At 35.3% G+C, this 24,219-nt stretch overlaps 1 protein-coding gene across 14 annotated transcripts in view; it reads right to left on the bottom strand.

Moving 5' to 3' along the window:
* Positions 1-24,219, bottom strand: part of GPHN (gephyrin) — a 628,070-nt gene that overhangs the window by 72,693 nt on the left and 531,158 nt on the right. For 8 of the 14 annotated variants that reach the window (XM_030319345.1, XM_030319351.1, XM_030319355.1 and 5 more), the window contains 5 exons: positions 19,827-19,919; positions 10,145-10,200; positions 4,556-4,675; positions 2,740-2,798; positions 1,529-1,682 (listed from right to left, as the gene is read on the bottom strand). In XM_030319345.1, coding sequence (XP_030175205.1) covers positions 1,529-1,682; positions 2,740-2,798; positions 4,556-4,675; positions 10,145-10,200; positions 19,827-19,919 — 482 coding nt within the window. Of the gene's footprint in view, positions 1-1,528; positions 1,683-2,739; positions 2,799-4,540; positions 4,676-10,144; positions 10,201-19,826; positions 19,920-24,219 lie in introns of all 14 variants that reach the window. The other 6 variants (XM_030319344.1, XM_030319348.1, XM_030319350.1 and 3 more) reach the window with 1 other exon arrangement.

The following is a 24,219-nucleotide window of genomic DNA, read 5'->3' as shown; positions in this document are numbered from 1 at the left end:
GCGTCAGGCTCTGGGCTGATGGCTCAGAGCCTGGAGCCTGCTTCCGATTCTGTGTCTCCCTCTCTCTCTGCCCCTCCCCCATTCATGCTCTGTCTCTCTCTGTCCCAAAAATAAATAAAACGTTGAAAAAAAATTAAAAAAAACAAAAAAAACAAAAAAAACCAAATAAGAATAGTTCATTAAATATGCCAGTTTAACAGAAATTTCTTTCTGATGCTAAACATAGTGTCCGTTAGTCCTAGGGATATTAAAAACATTACTATGTAGACCACTAGAAAAGAATGTTTGTTTTGGGGGGTGCCTTGGTGGCTCAGTCAGTTAAGCGTCTGACTCTTGATTTTGGCTCAGGTCATGAACTCATGGTTCATGAGACTGAGCCTGCATTTGGTTTCATGCTGACAGCGTGGAGCCTGCTGGGGATTCTCTCTCTCCCTCTCTCTGCCCCTCCGTCACTCTCTCTCTCTCTCTCAAAATATAAATAAACTTAAAAAAAAAAAAAAAAAGAATGTTTGTTTTGGGTCAATCAATCATTTTAGGGAATGACCAGTGCAGCTATACAGGGTGTAGAATATGGATTCATCTCTCCATTAGCAAAACAAATATTCTATTCCTTTCTTTTGCTCTTTCCAAAAGAGCTATAAGGGTAATGGAAAGACCTTTGAAAAATATTCGTTTTTAAGACTTTAAGATATTAAAAACAATGGTACAAATAAATGGCTTATTTTCAGAACAAAATTAGGAGATTAAAAGAGAGAAAAAGGAAATCCTGTTAATCTTTTTAAAAATAATAAGGTGTAAAGTCGAAATAAATCTCTGTAGTTTTTGATTCTGCTCTTAGGCTTTGAATTACCAGCACACCCATTTTTCAATATTCCCAGTTTCATTAGATCCTCCAACTGAATTTTTGTATAACCTAAGCATAACATGGAAGAGGCAATTTTTCAAGACTTCTCAGAGAAAGACTGACTAAATTCCCCATCCTGAATCAGGGCTGAAATGACACTTGACATATTCTGAGAAGAAGGCCACTAGAGAAGCTATCTTTAGAAAAAAAGAAAGAAAGGTTATCAAATCTTTCCTGGTGATTAAGAATCACATGGAACTTCCAGCAAGAAGGGCTAACCACTGTGTTCCAATTCATTGATTATTTCCCACACAGAAATGGCCCATCATCTCGGCAGATGGGTGGGCACAATGCATTGTCAAAACAGACTGGGCACTAAATGTGCACAGTTGAGTATCTATAGCTAGCAGTCAAAATTCTTTGTTTATATATACTGAATGTGTGGAAAAGCCATTGGTTGTAACATTTCATTCTAATAATGGAAGGGAGCATTTCTCAATATGTAATTTCTACTCCTCCTCTTTGTTCTGTATTTGAATTATTCTGAAGCTAATTTATTTCCCTGTAATGTAGGAATGTGGTAAAATCTATAATCCACAATGTTCTATTTACAACGAAGAGTTCAAAAATACTTCTATCTGAAGGCCCAATTACCCTCTCACCCCCCCCCCTTTTTTTTTTTACCTCATTCCCTGTTGACATGACTGCAACAACTGGAAACTTATTAACTTCAACCTCTGTGACGCCTACAGTTGCCAGAAGACCAATCTCTGAGGGGCCCATATGGGTTCCTTTGGCCAAAACGCATTCCCCTCTTTTAATGTCATGGCCGATGGGTCTGAAAGTCAAAGCAGAACCATAAGCAAGATGACTAAGAATAGTATTTTTTCAACTAACTTTAGTGTCAGAGAAGGAGGACACACTCAAGAGGAGAAAAAAGTCAAGAGATGAGGCAGGAACAGAACAATAAAATAAAAGATTCTAAAAACTCAAGGCTTTTTTAATAAAAAACTTAAATCACGCAATAGAAGAGAGAAATAGGATTTCTATCTATTACTGCTAAACAGTGTTACTTCACATTCGAAAACTGTTTTACAAATTACTTTGTACCACATTACAGCCAAAAATGCCAACTGAAAACTTTCTTTGATGTAAGGTAAGAATTTATATGAAAATATTTAGTGGCATTAATGATAAGAGTCCATATCTTGTTAGCTTTGAGGTGAGGAGAATAACACTAATGAGGTTACCACAGAGATAATTTCTATTCGGACAATTTAGGCTGACCCAGGTCTGTGGCTGTAGAAGTCCATTCAACTTGGCTTCCTGCCAGAGGGATGTGAGAATTGTAGCTTTGTTATGAAGACATTTGAGCAAATTAGTATTGACAGGATCAGGGCAAACATATTCCAAAGTAAGAAAAATAATTTAAAGTATATGCACTATTTATGGTAAGACAGTAATCTCCTCTTTGTATATAAAGAGTAGCAGATTATTATTATTGATAGTCAGTAGAGGAGGGACTACCATCTAATTGCATAAAAACTCAGCTCTGGGATTACCTGTGTTGATACCAAATTCTGGATTGTCTAGGGCTACAGTTGGGTAACTGGATTATCTGGAAGTAGGATTAACTGTGGATTAAGTGGGCTCATGACTTTACTTTGTTCACATGTTGTTTTGACTATTTCATTTGCCTTTACCACATTTATGAAAAAGCAGGCAGAGCAGACATGAGATGTAGAATTAAGAAAATTCATTTTACTACTTGTTAAAATCCCTGAATGCTAATGGCTAATTAACTGAACTGTGGGTTTATAACAGCCATGCTCTCTCAAGTTCATGATCATGTAGAAACAAAAGTGGGCTATGCATTCTATATATTATGAACTTACCTGATATCTTGGCCTGGCCGAGCTTGCACCAGAATTCGTACTTCAAGTTCCTCAGTGCCCTATAATGAGAACAAGTCATGTAATTTCAAACAGAACGATCTAACAGAATTTCTGGTCAACAGAATTTAGCTACTCAGATGCTTTTATCATCAGATAGGTCCAGGATACATACAAAGATAAAGAAATGGAGAACTATTTGCTAAACATTTGAACATGATAAATGTCTACCACAGGGTCCTAAAAAATTAGGTTTGATGCCAAGATATAAATAAAGGCTTTTTTTTTCATAATATTCATGCTTTTAAAAAAATGTATCAATTAAAATATTGGATCTTACATTGTAAGCAGCATTCTCAAGGGAGAACAAAAGACATACCTATATGGCTACCCTAATAGATACAGTGAATATGTGTGGAAATAACCTGTTTCTTCTGTTCCCATGAATCATGGGTTCAATACTATGCCAAGTTTTCCAAATATCTGGAGAAATTTCAGTGAAGGGCTTACAGTTTGCCTGGCAGTAGGTTTCTGTAAATTAATGGTGATCATTAATTTTACATTTTGGGGCTGTGAATAATATTGTGATACTGGAATTGTGTCTTGTCATGTGGCAGAGTTTGTGGATATGTATGGTCTGGATTTCAATGCTCTGCTGGCTTCCCTGATGCCAATAAATCTGTTGGACAGTTTTAATAGCAAGCAATGTGATCTGTATGCCAAGAGTTGAATTTTATAAGCCTTTCATGTGGGAAAGTGATTAAAAAGAAAATCCCAGATCAAGAAAAGTGTTTGTCTCTCAGCATGCCCAAATTTTTCTATATGCCCAGCCCAGAAGAATACTATTTATTTTTAGCTCTACCTTTTAAGATATAAAATATCTTCAACTTCTTCAAAAAACAAGACAGTCAATCATTAAAACCTCAGTTGAAACTATTCTTTTATTAGTGGCTGATCCTCTGGTTCTAATAATTGCCACTAGTTTCAGTGAGATGAAGGCCTGCTTAGACCAAAAAAAAAAAAAAAAAAAAAATCCCAGGGTCTTTTATTGTAGGCAAAAGAGGGGGCACTGACATATATTTAATATTTCCAGCTATCATTTGATGACAAAGAGTTTCCTGAATTACAGAAAACCATAGTTGATGGGTTATTAGGTTCAAATGGTTGGCTTAGTGTAATATTCAAGAATTTCTCTGTTAAATTCTTTTTCATTAAATTCTCCTTCACATTTTATCAGAAGCTAGTCTTGTTTTTTTTTTAATGTTTATTTATTTTGAGAGACAGAGAGAGAGAGAGAGAGACAGAGAGAGAACACATAAGCAGGGGAGGGGCAAAGAGGGACAGGGAGAGAGAATCCAAGAATCTGACAGCACAGAGCCTGATGTGGGGCTCAGTCTCACCAACCATGAGACCATGACCTGAGCTGATACGAAGAGTTGGACACTTAACCAACTGAGCCATCTAGGTACCCCAAAGCTAATCTTGATGAGCAAATTTCTCAGCTATAAGGTATGTCAACAGTTAGTATCTCTGCTCTTCTATCTTGAGGTAGTTTCTTTCCTTGTTTGCATGTGAAATTTCTTGGATCAAATGTGGTTCAAATTCTGTTATAATCATGGTAATGATCCTAAAAACATTTCCTTTAACAAAAGCTTTTCAAATCTAAGGCAATTTCTATTTACTGGAGATCTATACACTACAATGTAAGATCCTAACATTACCAAAAAAGCCTGGATTAATCTTATAAACACTGCAGAAAAGGGGCATGATTTATAATGTTGCCATAGGAACAGAGCCGTAAGACCTGGTGATGACGTACATCATCGGATTCCCTGATTAGTTCGGTATCTTCTACTTGTACTACTGCATCAGCACCGCAGGGTATTGGAGCACCTGTTGTAACCCGCATGACTTGTCCTGGCATTACTGTCTGAGTCGGCTGGAAATACAAACATGTAAGAAAGAATGGATTTGCTGTTGCAAAGCAAAAGTCTGCAGGAGATGTAATATTTTTAGAAACAAATCATAAAAGGAAAATCTTATACTCTTACTCATTTTGATCCCATGTAACAAAAACTACCCACAAACAGGTACGTTTACACCAAACAGGATTTAACTTGATTTAAGGTAGTGACCATTAGATGTCTTTCTTGACGTCCTGTTTTCCTTTTGAAGAACTTCGACTTACATTTGCCAGTATTGTGTCTAACGTAAGTAATGTGAATTTTCTTAATACTTGTACGTAAGTGATTTGAGTGTCTATAAGAAAAAAAAATGCCATGTGATGTGATTTTATGAAAGACAATTATGAAAAACTAGCATGTTGGTCATTTACTGAAGTTCTGATATTTAAGAAATAATATTTAGTTATTAACTAAACTTTTTGATTTAATAAAGGCAAGCCAGAAAAATCATTTCAATTATTTCTCTTGAAAATAGTTCTAAACCATATTAGTTCACCTTTTAATAGTAAAAGTCTAGGAAATGTAATTAAATAATTCAAAAATGGTTTCACTGTCTGTAATGATTTGGGTTAAACATTACATCCAAGATTTTCATTGTTTGAACTATCATATAGAAGATACAAGAGATTGATTGCAGAACTTGCCCTGCAAACTACTCTCAGCATAGAGAAAAGCATATTTTTTTTTTTAATTTTTTTTTTTTCAACGTTTATTTATTTTTGGGACAGAGAGAGACAGAGCATGAACAGGGGAGGGGCAGAGAGAGAGGGAGACACAGAATCGGAAACAGGCTTCAGGCTCTGAGCCATCAGCCCAGAGCCTGACGCGGGGCTCGAACTCCCGGACCGCGAGATCGTGACCTGGCTGAAGTCGGACGCTTAACCGACTGCGCCACCCAGGCGCCCCGAGAAAAGCATATTTTTATAAGATCCATTTGATAGGTTTGATTTGGCCCCAGAAGAGTCACTTGTCATAAGCCATGATTTAGGTCACAGTTGGGAAAAGGAATGCTTCAAATTTCCCCTAAAAGAAAATTCTGACATGATGTTAACTTCTCAATAAGAAAGATTTTTCTAAAGATATCTGCTTCATAAACACTTAAAATCTTAGGTCACAACAATGTGAATATTCTGAACACTACTGAACTGTACACTTAAAAGTGGTTACAATGGTACATTTTATTTATACATATTTCTAACACGTTTCTATACATATTTTCTACCACATTAAAAAAAAATTAGGGAATGGTTAAGGGAAAATATCCCTCTACTGGATGTACAAAGTAAAACCAGAAATTTACTTATTAGAACAGTCTTATAAATCTTTCAAGAATATTATTGCTGCAAACAATACCACCAATAGCTAAAATTATCAAACCTTTCAATCTATGCAAAGTACAGTGTTAAGTGCATTATTACATTCTAGAATATAAATCCTACAAAGACAGGAATTTATTTTTTGTTTGCCTCTCTGATTACATCATCCTTCTTGATCTTGTGCAATGGCCCAGAAGGCTGACCTCTATGGACTATTTCAACCAGGTTCTCATCACTCTCGCTTCTGGTTAGGTTCAGCCAATAGGAGTGGACAACAAGAGATTAGAGGGTAGGAGAAAGAGAAAAGTAGGGTTTTTATTCCCCTTGCTCTTTCCCTGCTGGGCTGCAGTTTGGTGATGGCTATATTGTCTTTACTATTGACGGCTACAGCCTCTAGTGGGTGGCCCTATCCCGTAGCCATCAATCTCCCTTGATCCAGGCACCACTCTTTCTCTTTGCCTCTTCAGACTTAGAGGTGGTTGGTAATGGAGTGTCACTGTTGTAGCACCCAGGTGCTTAACATTCCTTTGTTTCCTTTAACTTCTATTTCTTGGGTATAGTCCCATTAATCACCCATTTTACACAAATATTTACTGCTCTATCATACCAAACCCTAGAAAGTGTCTAGCACAAAGTTGGTTATGAATAAATATTTCTAGAATGAATGAATGAACTCCGTATGATCTCAGTAGCTGACAACTACATGAAGTATTCTATCCTTCTTGGCTTGTAACTCCAGTGTTCTGTGTGCTTTTCTCCCATATTCAATATTATTTCCCATATTCAATAAATTCAATATTATTTATTGTCTGGGACATCTCTTAATCTACTACATATGACCATTTTGCAGTGCAATGATTTTTGATTAAAAGCATTAAAGTTTTGGTATGACATATACTAATGCTAAAACTATCTTAAAAGCCTGGGGAACAAAGATATTTAATACAGGCCTAACCAGGTCTTCCTTTTGCTGAAATTGCCTTTTTGGTGAAGGTAGAAAGTGAATCCTAAAGTGAGTTTCAGGGCAGTTGCTTCTTAGGCTGTAATGTGTTAGCATGAATCCCTGCCTTAATTTATTCAGGCTCAATGTACCATATTCTGTAAATTTACTTTAAGTTTTATTGTGATTGTACCTGTAATTTTCTCTACTTCTTGGCTTAAACCAAGAAGCCACCTATTAAGAGGTGTTTTGGGGTGGTTATTAAATAAAAAATTTGGCTCCTCTCTAAGATTAGTGAAGACTTCCTACCAGCTCACTGATATGAGATCCAATGTAAAAGATATTATTGGGTATATAAATATTTTTATATAACCACCTAGAGTAGACATACAAAACTCAATTGAATGTAATTGGTTGAAAACTCCAGGAATATGTGAAGTACTTCCTTTAGATTGTTAAGATTAACAATTCTTTAAGAGTAACTTGCTCTTTATTTGTATTGGTATGTCTTATGTTTTATATAAAGTAAAAATGTTAAAACCCCAATTTTTCCTTAATGGAGGTATTGAGTTTTTTGAGATTTGCCCAATGACAGCACTTCATAATCACGTAATATTTTCTTTGAAAGTGTCTAATGCTAATCAGTAGGACCAAAACAAACTATAATTTTGATTTAAGGTCAAGTATTTTGGTACACCAAGAAAGAATTTTGTAAATCACCGTCTCTTTGTATGCAATGCCACCCAATTCTCAAGTGTACGTACTTTCAAAAAGTGAGTAATTTGGCTCTTATAAGATCTCTGAGATTGCTACAAAGTTTGTATAACACCTTAGTTATAGATAAAGGACATCACAGGTAATTTGAAGAAAAACCCCACTTTCTCATAGTTTTCATCTTTTTTTCCATCAACCTTACAAGAAGTTAGCAACTTTTAAGTCTCATGACTTTTCGTGTATTCCTAGTTCTCTAGTACCAGTTGGAAGTCTTAACTAGCAAATAAAGTTTAAGATGTCCGCAAGACCCTTATTAATCTGTTACCTATGTATTTATTACCTATGTATTTATACTAGGCTGTGACTACCACAAACTATTTGTAGTTCCCTAAGCACTCCATGCAATTTTTAAAAATACCTCTGTGTCTTGATTTATACTATTCTCTTGGCCTGGAATGTCCTTTTCTCATTTCCGTTTTTGAAAAACTCTTAGGTCCAGCTCCAATGTTATTTTCTTAATCCTCCTAGGATGAAATGCTCAACCTCTCTATTATGCTCCACAGTACATGACTGATAGCATTAGTTTAGCACTTAACATATTATATTGTATTTAATTTATATTCTGTCTCCTCCCTGGATGTAAACTCCTTAAGAGTAGCAATCATATCTTAATCTACCTCATATACCTAGAACCTAACACAGTGCTTGGTATACATAGTAGGTATGTTTGATAAATGTTGAATAGACTCAATTGAAGATCAGAGACCTAGAATAATTGGTACTTTGTGCCTTTGTTATAAAAGTGGATGCTTTAGACACCCAACACTGAATAAAATATGTATCGAAGTCAAATTCTGAGGTCACAATAACAGTCATTTATAAAAAAGAGATCCAGGCCTAGCTGTTCTTTTTGCCAGGAAAACAGTCATGGGGACTGAAACCAGCCTGTGTACAGCTTCTAATCACTATAGTGCCAGGGTTGGCTTCAGAGATCTATACACATTTCTCCTCAATGCTTGAATGTAGGGATGAGGAGGCTAGGGTCATCACCACTGGTACCATCCTTCTCCTATATATTTCCTCAATTTCTCCCTATTTTCAGTACATATGGGAGCACATAATAGGCAAAGGAAGAAAAGGCATGAAACATAGCTTTTGTCCAAACTGCCATATTCACTCATTCATTCATTCATCCATTCATTTCCTCCTTTATTTTTATATAGTCCTTATAACTGCTTGGTAGTAGTAGAGGAAAAAAGTACATTGGTCTTCTTCTGGTTCTATTTAATAAGGTAGGAACTCTTTTAACCACCTCAGAAACTCACTAGATTAACATATGCTATTTCCTCTTAAACATAATGATGCTTACAGCACTATTTAAGTTTGAGGCTGTTCGACTCTTGTATAATTGTAAACTACTGCTTTACAGTTCAAATGAGTTTCTTCCCATACTTGTTTGTGCCAGTTTGTGGCAGTAGTTGCTACTGAAATATGTAGTTTAATGAAATATTATGCAAATCAATGATATATGAGTGTGAAAAGAGTTTTTTCCTATAAAAATTAAGTTAAACCTCTGTTAAAACTCAATTAAAAATTTTTGCTTAAAAACAACTGTCAGATTAGGTGTGGGCGAAGTAGCTTTTAAAAATTGTAAAAATATAATAAAAACCTAAAAGGATTCTATACTTAGATAACTTGCAAATGTCCTTGAATTTTTTTCCATTTTAAAGATCAAAATTGGAAATCACATAGAGTACTTTGGGGTGTGATTTATGTAAGAAAGACCAGAGACAAATTCAAATAGCAGATACTTATTAAAAGAAAAGTCTTGGCTTTCCATCAAATTATTGACAAGTAAATGTTCATTTATTTCAGTTAAATTTATGTTTATTTAAAAATATACAATCATTTTCCACTTATTTCCAATTAAATGGTCAATTACTGGTCTCAGAAGCATTAAATAGAGGACTTCTATTGTAATTCATTATGACCCATTAGTGCTTCCTTTTCTTAAAAGACATACACGTATACCTGTGCACTGGCTAGCTCCCTAATGAGAAAAACTAATTTAAATGATTAGGTAGAGAGGTTAAATAATTTGCTGCTTCTAATTTTCCTTGTTGGTAACACAAGTTGGAGAAAAGTCTAAGAAGATCACCTAGAAGCTGTAGTTCTATTCACAACATTAATGTTTATACAGGAAGAATTATCCAATCACAGGACTGGAAAATGTGGGGCATGTCGGTGAAACATACCAACAATATATATTATTAGACACAGAGTAATAGACGCAGATTCTTTCAGTTAAAAAATAATTCTTTTGTCTCTTTCTCATGGGAACCATCCTTTAACTTCTTTGATACCCTGTCTAATCCACATCTAAGATTTCCATTACAATGATGGTAGCTTAAAATTCGATGCTAAAAGTCCATGAAACTGAAATCTTCAGGGCTTTTCAGACCTGTGAATCTCACCTGTTCACCAGCTTGGGATTCCCCAATGATGAAACGATCTCCTGGGCCATCGGCAGCTGTTAGGTGAACAGAACCAAGAACAAACATCAAAATTGTCCTAAAAGCAAGGAATAAGGGCCTAGTGTTGGAATTCTAAAATTTGACTCAAATGATCAGATAAGGCTTCAGGAAAGTATAATATTTTTCTGATCTCCTAGACCAGACAATATCTTTGTTACTACTGGTTTGATCTTTGGTATCCACCACTCACAAGTACCAGTAGAAGTGATCCTAATCATGTCCTTTCTTGATGTCATGGGAGATGGTCCCTGTTGCTCCATAATTTCCATACTTGTGCTTTTTGAAAAGAACTATTTCTTCTAGCCTATCCTCCTAAATAAATACCACCTTTTCTATAGGTGTGTATGTGTGATGTATGTGTACATTAGTGGATACACCTATCTATACAGATATATTACTATTTACATTCCTATTTCTCCATTTTCTAAAAATTTTAAACTATTTCTTATTTTCTTATTTATCACTTGGTCTGATTTTCATAGTAATCCAGCCAAGTAGAAAGAACATATATTCTTTTTTTTCATCTAACATTTGAAGGAAATGAGTCACAGAATGAAGAGACTTAGGTTGAACAAGTTTTGGTTAGTGGTAGAGCCAGGACTAAATCACAGTCCCTTAATTCTCAATATAGTATTTTTTTAAAGTTTATTTATTTATTTTGAGAAAGAGAGAAAGAGAGAGAGAGAGAGAGAGAGAGAGAGAGAGAGAGAGAGAGAACACACATGGGAGGGGCAGAAAGAGTGAGAGGGACAGAGAGAATCCCTAGCAAGGTCTGCTCTGTCAGCATGGGGCCTGATGCAGGGCTTGCACTCACAAACCATGAGATCATGACCTGAGCTGAAACCAAGAGTCAGATGCTTAACTGACTGGGCCACCCAGGCACCCCACAGTTTTTTTTTAATAATTTGCCAAAATGCTATTTCTAAATCATGATATATAGGCAGTTCTGCATTACATTTGCTGACACACAAAAAAGTTAACACTTTCTATATCAATGTTTTAATTATATTTGCAATCATGCTAATAATGAAAAGTATTTCTTTTAAAAAGGACATATGAAATTCACTTTTTTTATGTGACTACAAAGTGGTATTTTTCTAAAGGCTTATATATAATACTGTTTATAATGAGTCACTTTTTTTTTTTTTTTTTGGCATGGCTTTGGTTAACCTGATGTAGAGAGGAACAAGAATTAACTTTTTCTTAATGTAGTAGATGTTGTATCTTGTGCTTTATAGACTTAGTTAATAAACTCTTGGCTTTCTTGTGCTTTTTAGAATCCTATTGTATTTTCAGTGTCCATTTGAAAAACATGAACAGCTTTTCTGCAATGCTATTCTTATACTGCTTTTGTGTTTAAAAATTTTTTTAAATGAACAATTTAAAATAGACATAAAACAGACATAGAATCATTGCTTCCACAATTATCATTTTAGCAATCTTATTTCATCTATCCCCTCATTTATTTTTACAGTATCTTAAAGTGAATTTTGATTTTCTTATTGAAGAAAATTAAAAAGTCAATTATCTTTCAGAATTCCACACTAACTACATCTCAAGGGTGAATAAATTTATTTTAAAGTATTTTTCTACTAGAGATATTCCTAGCTTGCAACCTATCATAAGCAACCTAGACATTTTCTCTTTTTCCCTCTTTCACAAGGGGAAGTTAATGGTGTTTTAGAGTAAAACAAAGCTGCATCTGAATCCTAGTTCTGCCTATTATTAGCCTCAGGACTTTCAGCAAATTATTAAGCCTTTCTCTAAACTTCAGTTTTCTTGTTGAAAACATCGGGATAATCATACTTTAAAAATAATATATTTTAAAGCCATTTATTCCTTTCATTCATTCATTGAATTACTACTGAGTATATTCTATGCCCTAAGTGTCATATTAGGTGGTGGAACAGAATGGAGTAAAACCAGACATGGCTTCTATTCTAATGCAATGCCAATTTACGGCAATGTTCAAATCAAATGTGGAGGTGGGCTGTAAAATAAACTTGTAAATAATCTTTTTGATGTTTTTATTTATTTTTGAGAGACAGAGAAAGCATAAGCTGGAGTGGGGCAGAGAGAGGGGGAGACAGGAACTGAAGCAGGTTCTGCGCTGAGAGCATAGAGCCTAATGTGGGGCTCGAACTCACAAGCTGTGAGATCATGACCTGAGCTGAAGTCAGACGCTTAGCTGATTGAGCCATCTAGGTGCCCGCATTTGTAAATAATTTTAAAAATCAGAATGAATAGAAATATACTTCATTGCACATGGTAAGATGAATCATATTGTTTCATGAAACACAATTTTGTTTATATATGTGTGCATATGTACATTTATATGCATTGTATGTTACATATGTTATATATTTGTGCATAATGTATTTAATATGTGTCTTTCTATGGGTGTAGTTAAAACCACTGATGTAATGGAGGAGATAGATACTAATCAGATAGTCACATTAATAAATGTATAAATGCAAATTAAGAAAATCATTCTAAAGGAAAGGAACATGATTTTATGAGAGCATGCAATGAAAGTGAGCTATACGAGAGAGTCAGGGAAAGCCACCCTGACAAAAGGATTTCTGGTGTGAATATGAAGGATGAGTGAAAGGTAAGTAGGCAGAAGGGGTGTGTGTGTGTGTGTGTGTGTGTGTGTGTGTGTGTGTGTGTGAAGGGGAGGGGGAAATGAGTGGAAATGCTCCATCTAAAGATCTTCACCTGTGTGCAAAGGTCTCTGGTTCATACCCTCCTTAGATCTTACACTCTAGCCACTCTCAATTTCTAGAATTGTAGCTCCTTGAGAGTACCAAGATGACTCCTACTTTAACTCCATTAATACATGCTACTTCCATTGCTTGGAGTGTCCTTTTCCTACCTGTGCTTTCTGATTAAAGACTTCTTAGTCTTTAAGACTCAGCTCAAGTGTCACCTTCTCTATGAAATCATATTTGACTCATCTTCCTTCAAGAGTCAGCTACTTTCTCTTTTGTTTCCCCAGTGTATTCCCTAAATAACTCTAATTTATGGCTTCCTAATTATTTGCAGTTATTTGCTTATTTGTCTCAGGGGAATCCCTAGCACTTGCTGCATAATAGGTATTCAATAAATTTTCAATATGTGAAGTACTAAAAATGTTCAATAAATGAACGAGTATGGATTCTAAAAATATTTTTAGAAAGATGCATGCATAAATGAACAAATAAATAATATTTTTCAACACAAAATGCTGTATTTTGGGGGCACCTGGGTGGCTCAGTTGGCACGTGCACTCTCTCTCTCAAAAAAAAAATCCAAACTTCTGTATTTTGGATGCCTTCCATTTTCTGCTGGTCCATTTTTACAGTTTTCAAACGTGAGTCAATGTTCACCATCTATTTAGAATGTTTAAAAAGACTGCTCTGCTTAATTTTATATAATAACTTAGATTATGTTGCTATTCTGTCTAGCATAGTGCCTAGCTCATCATTGATTTTCAATAAATATTTGTTAAAAGAATAAAGAAATGAATTTGGCATTTCCATAATACTTAGGGGGAAAGTTTGTAAACTGATTTGTACATATTAGAATTATGTTTTCAAAATTTTCTTGAATAATTTCATAAATGTGTATACTTTATTTCTTCAGTGAGATTATGAGCTTCTAAGAGACAGGGATCACTTCTTTTGTTTCTTTTTCGAAACCCTCTGCTCTTCAACTTTCTTCCTGTCTTCTGTTCCTCCACATGTGCAAATACACCTACACTGAAAATGCCTTATATCAATGTTGTACACAAATGCTCCAAATAAATGTCACTGAATAATGAGCCTGCAATAGAGTGTTAAGAAGGCCAACAACTGAAAGAGTCTTTAAATGATTCTAAGCTGCAGGAAAGGGGCACTGACTGTGCAGAGAATACGTGCTCACTTAAACTATGTTCTTCACCTTGCCCTGAAAATTTCTATCTGGGAAACATGTCTCTATATTGCTAGCTAAAGAAGGCTCAGTCAAACCACATTATAGAAGGTTCTTGGTGGCAAGAGAGCAGTTGCTTTTATTATTTCTTTTATAAGAGTGCTTCTCAACCCTTCAAGTGTGCACAAATCACCTGCAGATCTTGTTAGAATACAGATTTCTGATTTAGTAGGTCTGGGACAGGGCTTGAGGTTCTACATTTCTAACAAGCTGATGCGATTAGAGCTCATTCCTGAACTACCTTTTTGAGGAGCAGGGCACTCTAAGACTGAACTGAATATAGACAAATTCAGACTTAGAGAAAATGTAAGGAATAAAAACTAGTGAAGTACAACAGAAATCCTGATTTTATATTATCATGAAGGCTCACTATTACTTATAAAGACAAAAATAATGATTGATTTAACTTGCTGATATTTATTTCAAAATATCTATTAAAGAGACAGGTGAAAAAAGGTGCCATTTTCAAGATGAATTCTATAAGCTTGGGTGGGAAGGAGCAGAAGTGGAGGTCTGCTGGCATGTGATCCTAAAGCTTGTAACTAAGTAAGCAAGCCACAATATGCCATTAGCAAAACATGCATGGATTCCAAGGATTTCTGGAGAGGCTTAGAACTCCGCTCCTCTATATTCAGACTTTTCTGTTAGTAAGTTATTTTTCTTTTTTGTAACTGTAGAATTTAATTTGAAGGAAGTGATAAAAGTCATATAAATCAAATCCTAAAAGCAAATGTATTATACAACTGATTCATAATACTTCAGTGCTAGATCCTGACATTGTTCCCACTTCCATCTTCCTTTTTAAATTTTTTTTTTTTAACATTTATTTATTTTTGAGACAGAGAGAGACAGAGCATGAACGGGGGAGGGGCAGAGAGAGAGGGAGACACAGAATCGGAAGCAGGCTCCAGGCTCTGAGCCATCAGCCCAGAGTCTGACACGGGGCTCGAACTCACGGACCACGAGATCGTGACCTGAGCTGAAGTCGGACGCTCAACAGACTGAGCCACCCAGGCGCCCCACCACCTTCCTTTTTTAATGTCCAGAAAACACTTTTAGTCTTCTTCACCTGTTTATTTGAAGATTTTCAATGATATCATTTAAAAATGGATACCATTAGTTAACTATTCATTGTGGCAATGTATAGAATATGATCTTCCCGAGCCATCTGCTATAGAACAATTCTTCATTTTCATTTTCCAGCCATATGTGAACTCTCTTTAAGCCTCTTGAAACACTTTATAGCTATTCATTAGTTTTCAATAATAAAGAGTTTCAACCTTTTCGTGTTAGGGCTGAATAAACTGAGGCTATAGAGATAGCATATGTTCAGAGGTCCTAGGAAATATCGTTGACAGACAAATAAGGCAGAGGGATTAAGAAACTGATTATGGAACCACACTAAGACTGGATGATAGGCAGCAGGATAATAGCATTTATGTATATACTAAAATTAAGATTATAGAAAGTGCTGGGGGGCAAGGGAAGGTGACAAGACTAGCACAGCAAGATTAATACTTTTTGCAATCATACTGAAGGATTAAATCAAGTGAGTTGTTTGGAATTTTAAATCTGTGGCTTTTTCTTAGGGAAAGCAGGAAGTTAAGGGTAGGACAGGTGAGTGAGAAAAGATTTTATATTCTTTACCATCATCTTCCTGGAAAAAAAAATGCTCATTTATTGTTAGTATTGTGAAAAGAGATACTATATCCTTAAATACAGTATTTTAGGCTTTTTGGAACTGACTAAAATTAATTAATCTGAATATCTCTCTGCTCACTTGAGTAATACTCCCACATCATAAGGCCCTCTTCTTTATCCAGAGTGACGTATAGTGGAAAGCAGTAAGTTATTAAATGGAAAACCAGCTGTGGCCAGAGATTTAGATGGGAGAAATAGAAACCTTAGAACATGGCTTTCCCGAAAGAACAAGACTAGCTCTGAATCAAAAAGGTTATACTGAATTTTCGTATGCATTTTAACCCACTGGAAGTACAGTGAAGTCTTAATGGTGGCTGGGTAGGCAGTGACATAAAGGGTAATTTTAAAATGTTCTTTTTCATTTTCTGTATTTTTCATATGCATGTATTTCAATCAGGATGTAAAAAAGAAAAAAAACCTTTCAAATTTACTTTACCCAAATGGCAAAAATTTTTCATATCCTTCCAGAATTGTTACACATGATTCTTAAAATAATTAGTGGCTTGTTCTTTCTTTTGCCTTTTTCTAAATCATCTCTGTAAAACAAGTTCTGAAGGGATAAGCCTTTCAAATAGAAAATTTTCAAGAAAGCTGAACGTGGTATTCTGAGGTACTTCTGCCTTCACGAACATCTCCAAGAAAACTGAGAAGACAGGCATCGGCATCTCTACAGGAAGGCAGAAATGCATCAAGATGATTAGCTTAATTCGTGTGAAGAGAGAAACAGCTCTTCAAAAATACGAATAAAAATACCAGATCAATCCTAATTGGTAACATGCTACTTTAATTTTCTTTTCTCTGCTTTTATCTTTCAAATTCACCCCATTCTTGGGGTGATTGTTAAGGCTTGAGCCTGGCACCTTCCCCTTCTGCCTGAGCCCAAAATAAATCTCTCCCTTTCTCTTTAACAACGACGACGACGACGACGACGACGACGACGACGACGACGACGTCTCGACTACTCACTCCATCCTGAATACAGTTTTAGGTTTATCATGTTACTTGTCTTCCTGTTATATCATCATCCCTTGATTCCTGCAGTCTTTAAACTTTATTCTTTTTTTTTTAAAGTTCTTTGTTTCATTTTCTTTCTTTTAAAAAAAAATTTTTTTAACGTTTATTTATTTTTGAGACAGAGAGAGATAGAGCATGAATGGGGTGCGTCAGAGAGAGAGGGAGACACAGAATCCGAAACAGGATCCAGGTTCTGAGCTGTCAGCACAGAGCCTGACGCGGGGCTTGAACTCACTGGCCGTGAGATCGTGACCTGAGCTGAAGTCGGACACTCAGCTGACTGAGCCACCCAGGCGCCCCTATTCTTTTTTTTTTTTTTTTTTAAAGTTGTCCCTATTTGTTATTTGCTTAGTCATTTTTTACTGTCTTGATTTGCAACCCACATACCTTAAAGCAAGTGATCCTCCAACTGGTTTGGAGTTTTATGCCACATGTTTCTGAAGGATATTGGCTAATGCTTAGTGATCCAGAGCAAGTTAGCAACCTCTTTACACCTACAGGGTTAGCAATGCTCACTGGTGCCACTGGGTATTACTGGAAGGCCTAAGGCAAAGGCAGAGGAGAAGAAAAAAGGGAGAATAAAGGGAGTGGGGAGACAGGAACGGGAGTAAAGGAAGACAGGGGTGGAGAGAAGAAGGTACACGAAGTAGAGTGGTAGAGAGCCACAACAATAGCCTCAAGGATATTCTTTACCAAACACTGCCTGTGGGGAGTGTTCTAACACAGAAACTAGGACCATGCCTCTTCGTTTACTGATATCTTCTGTTGCCTTAATTATGATGTTGGTATATATACATAGACACATCAAACACTCTTAGTTTGAGATTGAACCTTATCCACAACGGTTATCTGTTATGTATTATGTCTCTGTTACATATTCTGTATCTTAGAGATAGCTACACTACCAACACTTCACAGGAAACACATAATGAATCACGAGCATGATAGTTTGTTAAACCTTTTATATTGTGAGATGTTATTTTAGATGGTTTGTATGTGTGTGCATGCGTGTGTGCGCACACGTGTGTGTGTGTGTGTGTGTGTGTGTGTATGCATGTGAAATAACTAAAACACCACCACTTCAAATCAAAAGAAAAAATAAGATACCGAAAGGAAATTTTAAGTAAAATTTCTTTAGTAGATTCTATAGTAGCAGAAAGGCTCTTTTGAGGCTCATGTGGGCTAATCACTCTTTCTGGCAACTAGAAAAGCTAAGAGCATAATTTCTTTTTATTGAGCTGTTGCTAACTCATGTAAAAATCACAGAACAACATTCTGTTTGAGAATAATTCTGCCTCCAATAATTTATTTTCTCACTTTCTCCTATATTATATTATCAAGAATGTAAAAAATACTTTCTTATCCCTTTGGTATTTCATCTGCTATAGTTGTTCGTTCTACTCTGGAAGTAAGAATTCCTTGTCATTTTACAGTAATCCTATATGGCTACCAATTATAAATTCAAAACAGAACTGACATTTTAGTTGGAGAATAAGAAGCAACAAGAGCCAATGAGGCTATCAGAAGATTGAACTAATTTTCTTTCTGGACAATATTCATTATAATAAGCACGGTAGAAGGAATACATTTGGAAGAAAAAAAGTCCTAAGAGCTGCCAGGGATTTGTTATTCAGGTTCTCAGAAATACTCTCCTTTAGTGGGATCAAGCTGAATGAGGTACATCTAAGATAGTATTCCTGTGAAGGAATACACTAGTAGGAATTAATCTCTCCACCACTTTATTTACGTAGAATATGAGAACAATTCAGATAAATGTTACCTTTCTTTCCAGAGATGATCTAAGGAAATGTGATTATACTAATGATAGTGATAATAATAATTACCATTATCAAACGTTTAAAAAAACAATTATTGTGTGCTTGTTTTTGGTGCCAGATACTTTACTAAGGCTTTCTAGGGTCTCATTTAATTCTCACAACAACTTGTTGGGGGTAAGTATTTTTATAATTATCATCATGGAGAAAACTGAAGCTCAAAAAGTTTAGGTAATTTGCTCAAAGTTACATAGATAGAATCGGTACTTGAAACCAGATTAACTCTGACTTTGCTTTTCAAAGCCCATAACCTTAACCATTTGCTATGTTGTCTCCAACACAAAAAGATACTGCTAAGAGATAGTGATGGAACATGGAGGAGATTAATGAATATATTTAATTATAAAAAAGAGGAAATTTTTTTAATGGCTAGATGGAGTAAAAGCAACAACAACAAACAAGTAAGAGACTTCATAAAGGACCATTAAAAGGGAACCTGTCTTCACAGCTCTAGTCAACTGGGAAATGTTTTTAGACATTTCTTCAATGATATCAGCCTTGAGTTAATAACCAATAATAGTTTCTAAGTAATTCACTTGCATTTTCATTTTGGGTTCTTAGATTAGACTTTAAGCAGGCAACTGCTATTTAGTATTTTGCTTTTAACCTTTATGCAATCTCAGGCAACTCCAAAGGTATAAATTGCTGGTACGATGTAAGGTTTCAGAGCGTTGAAATCCAATTCTTCCAGGGAACCGTGCTTGCTTTTTAAGAAGCCCTTAATAATGTCTGGGTTTAAAGCAGAAGAAAAGACCACCCTACATTATCTCTGTGCTGGAAATCTGCTCTTCTTTCTTGGACCACATAGTTTTCAACTAGAAAACATCTGGAAAACTTCTAGACCAAGACTGTCTGCTACCAGTATGTGTAGAGGTCAGAAGAATAAATTATAGTATAGAGTTTCAATCAATCTCCACATATTTATTTGGCAACAAGCATTTTCAGGTAACTATAATACTTTCACTGAAAAGTTTTAATCCAGATTGTTATCCGTGATTGAATTATTTTGATAACCAAGGGGGAAACAAATGTAAAACTCCCTGGGTGCCTAGGCTGAGTCAAAAATCTGAAGGAAAAAAAATACAGTGTATGATGATACTCAAAAACCCCAAAATATTTACCTCGGACAGCATAGCCATCTTTTACTGATGCTGGAAAGGGGGGTAGGTTGTCTTTTGCATACACATCTTGAGCAAGGACTCGCCCCATTCCATCTGAAAAAAGAGAATATAAGAAAAATATGGATGTTGAGAGTAATCGGTTAAACAGGCAGTCATAAACAAGGTAGGTATGTGTGCCTGTCTGACAAGGCTTGTATATGGGCTCAGTTAGACCTCCTGATTTTTATCCCAAGGAGTTGGAGACAGAAGGAAAAGATGTATCCTTATGTCTGAAATGAAAGATTAGATTCAGTCAATTAATAGTTATGCTTGCAGAGATTATCTGAATATGAGTGGCTACACAGTCATCAAAGATGTATTGAGTTTGATGTGTCATTAATCCTTTAACTACCCAAAGATGATTTTCTTTAAAAACCCAATTCTTAAACATTTTCTATTCATTTACCCAGTAATTTCACTTCTAGAAATCTATCCTAAGAAAACAGATAAATGTTTATGCACATATTTATTTCAGTTGCTTATATTAGTAAGAAAAGGAAAGAAATAAAAAGGTCAATAATATAGAAATTTAAATACACAATGGTCTATTTTATGATAAAATATTATGCAAACTAAAGTAATATTTATGAAGAATATTCACTGGCCAGGAAAATTTTTATGACATATGTTTAAAACACATGCAGAACTATACATGTAGTATACAATCTTAACTCTGTTAACATAGATGTGTACATGTCAATAGAAAAAGAGAAAGGCATATATGAAAATGTAATGCATTTGTTATTTTAGTATGTTTAGAATTATGTATGATTTTTATTCCCTTTGCTATACTTTTCTGAAAATTTCCAAGTTTTCTACAATGATCATACGCTGTTTTTACATTAAGCAAGTTTTTTTTTTCTTAAGAAAAGTAAAGAAAAGGAATTTTAGCCTTTGATTTTGGCTTTATTAACCTAAAAAATTATTGACTCTAAGCAGAGGGACAGTAAACTGCCTTGTGAAATGACTATTCAAACCACTCTGGATAATAATCATTTTTAGATAGAGCTTAGGAATTTGAACCAGTGCCAATAAAAATAAGAGTTTCAAGAGTCATGACCAATTCCTTAAATCTTCTAGTCAGAATCTGTCTTATTATTTCAAAGAAGCAAAGGAATAATAGGAAGTGGAAACGGAAGAAGAGGGGGAGGGAACACATCAAGCTTGTCCCTAGAGACTGTAAGTAATATAGGACTTGATTTACAGGAGATGTTTGTATAATTTAGGAAACTCCATTGCTTCCAGAGCTGAATGGGTGTCTTTGTTTGTTTTTTGTTTTTGGCTTTGTAGGGCCTCTGATTTCCAGATCCCAGGATCTAGAAATAAGTACAGAGAGATTTTTCATTTTGTATTCTGATCTACAGTGACAGTGATATTAACTCTTTCCTTTTAGGGAGGTGACAGATGAATTGGAAGGGGAAATTCTTAGCCATTTTTAGCTTCAGATATTCCTAGAAGGTTGTAGCTATTCTGGACATATCCTGAAGCTACTGACCTATATTTAGTAAGACCAAGGAAGTGGTGAAACCAGAGAGTCTAGTTTGTATTCACTTATACACTATAAACTACCAAATGAACCTGATGGTGAGCCCCATGGCATTTGACAGGATCACAATAAACTTCTGGGGTGGCTCCTTGCCTGGAACTAATCTGGCCTAGGGTAGTTCATGAAAATGTAAGTTATACACTAGCTCAGATTCTAAGAGAATGACTTTGCTGGGATTATGAATAGCTCAGTAAAGGTAATAGTTAATATTCAAAGATAGTACAAGGAGATTAAGAAGTATAAACTTCCAGTTACAAAATAACTGGTTCTCCTGGGTCTCCAGCTTGCAGATGGCATATCCTGAGACTTCTCAGCATCCATAATCATGTGAGCCAATTCCTCCTAATAAATCCCTCTCCCTCCCCCCATATATACACACACACATATATGTATATGTATATATATATATATGTATATATGTATATGTATATATAAATATATATATCCTATCGGTTCTGTTTCTCTGGAGAGCCTTAACTAATTCAAATGGAATAGAACAGACCCTTATCTTCCACTATATATAAAAATTAACTCAAAATGGATTAAAGAACTACATATAAAACCTAAAACTATATCACTCTTAGAAGAAAAGATGGACGAAAAGCTTTATGACATTGGGTTTGGCAATGGTTTTTTTAATAATGGTGATGAATACATAAAATGTTTTATATTTTTCAAACATTTTCTGATTTTATATTGAAACATTTCTCCCAATAATCTAAGTGGGCCTCACATTTTTAAGAAGCTTTTATTTAAATTCCAATCAGTTAACATACAGTGTTAATATTAGTTTCGAGTGTACAGTATAGTGATTCAACCCATTCATCACCTGGAGCTCATGACAACAAGTCGACCCTTTCACCTAATTTTTAAAATTTTATTTTTTATAATTTTTTTAATGTTCATTTATTTTTGAGAGAGAGACACACAGAGTGCAAGTTGGGGAGGGGCAGAGAGAGAGAGGGAGACACAGAATTCGAAGCAGGCTGCAGGCTCTGATTGGTCAGCACAGAGCCTGATGCGGGGCTCGAACTCACGAACTCGATCTCGAACTGTGAGATCATGACCTGAGCCAAAGTTGTATGCTTAACCAACTGAGCCACCCAGGTGCCCCTCCCTTTCACCTATTTAACCCATTCCCCCTACCCACTTCCCTTCTGGTAACTATCAGTTTGTTCTCTATAGTTAAGAGTCTATTTCTTGGTTTTGGCAATGATTTCTTGAGTATGACACCAAAGGGTAGGCAACTAAAGCAAACATAGACAAATGGAGTTACATCAAACTTAAAAACTTTTGTGCATCACTACTGGGTATTTACCCCCCAAAATACAAAAACTATTTCCAAGGGATACATGCACCCTTATGTGTATTGCAGCATTATTTATAATAGCCAAATTATGGAAGCAGCTCATATGTCCACTGAATGATGAACGGATAAAGAAGATGTGGTATATATATATATGTGTGTGTGTGTGTGTGTGTGTGTGTGTGTGTGTATACATACATACAATGGAATATTATTCAGCCATAAAAAGAATGACATCTTGCCATTTTCAACAATATGGATGGAGCTAGAGAGTGTAATGCTAAGTGAAATAAGTCAGTTGGAAAAAGACAAATAATATGTGATTTCACTCATATGTGGAATTTAAGCAACAAAACAAATGAACAAAGGGGAAAAAAAAGAGAGACAAACCAAGAAACAGACTCTTAACTATAGAGAACAAACTGAAGGTTACCAGAGGGGAGGTAGATGGGGGGATGGGTGAAATAGGTGATGGTGATTAAAGAGTACACTTACCAGGATGAGCACTGCATAATACATGGCATTGTTGAATCACTATATTGTATACCTGAAACTAACATAATACTCTGTGTTAACTATACTGGAATTAAAATAAAAAACTTAAAAAAAGATTATATCGGAAAAAAAAACTTCCGTGCATTAAAGGACATAATCAACACAGTGAAAAGGTAATTGATGGAATGGAAGAATATATTTGCAAATCTGATAAATGGCTAATGTCCTGAATATATAAAGAACTCTTATAACTCAGCAACAAAAAGATCAAGTAACCCAACTAAAAATGGGCAAAAAACTTGAGCAGATGTTTCCCCAAAAATGGTATACAAATAGTCAGCAAGCATATGAAAAGATGCTCAACATCACTAATCATCAGAGAAATGCAAATCAAAACCAGAATGAGATATCACCTCACACCTATTAGGATGGCTACTATAAAAAAAAAACCCCAAAATAACAAGTGTTGATGAGAATGTGGAGAAATTGGAACCCTCATACACTCTTGGTAGGATTGTAAAATAGTGCAACCACCATGGAAAACCATAAGAATGTTTCTCAAAAAATTAAAAATAGAACTACTATATGATCCATCAATTCTCCTTCTGAGTATGTATCCAAAAGAATTTAAAGCAGAGTCTCAAAGAGATATTTTCACACTCATATTCATAGTAGCAATATTCATAACAGTCAAGAGGTAGAAGCAGCCCGAATGTCCATCAATGGATGAATGGATAAACAAAATGTGGTGTATATCTCTATACACTGTGACATGATACAATATGGACTGACCTTGAAGACATTATGCAAAGTAAAATAAATCAGCCACAAAAAGACAACTACATTATTCCGCTTATATGAGGTATTAAGTAGTCAAATTCTTAGAAACAGAAAGTAGAATGGTGGTTACCAGGGGTTGAGATGAGGGGGAAAAGTAGAGTTATTTAATGGGTGTAGAGGCTTAGGTATCCAGTATGAAAAAGTTCTGGAGATATGTTTCACAACAG

The sequence above is a fragment of the Lynx canadensis genome, chromosome B3 (assembly GCF_007474595.2).
Source record: "Lynx canadensis isolate LIC74 chromosome B3, mLynCan4.pri.v2, whole genome shotgun sequence".
NCBI lineage: Eukaryota > Metazoa > Chordata > Mammalia > Carnivora > Felidae > Lynx > Lynx canadensis.
The sequence above is the reverse complement of the archived record's forward strand: the minus strand, read 5'-3'. Positions and strand labels throughout refer to the sequence as shown.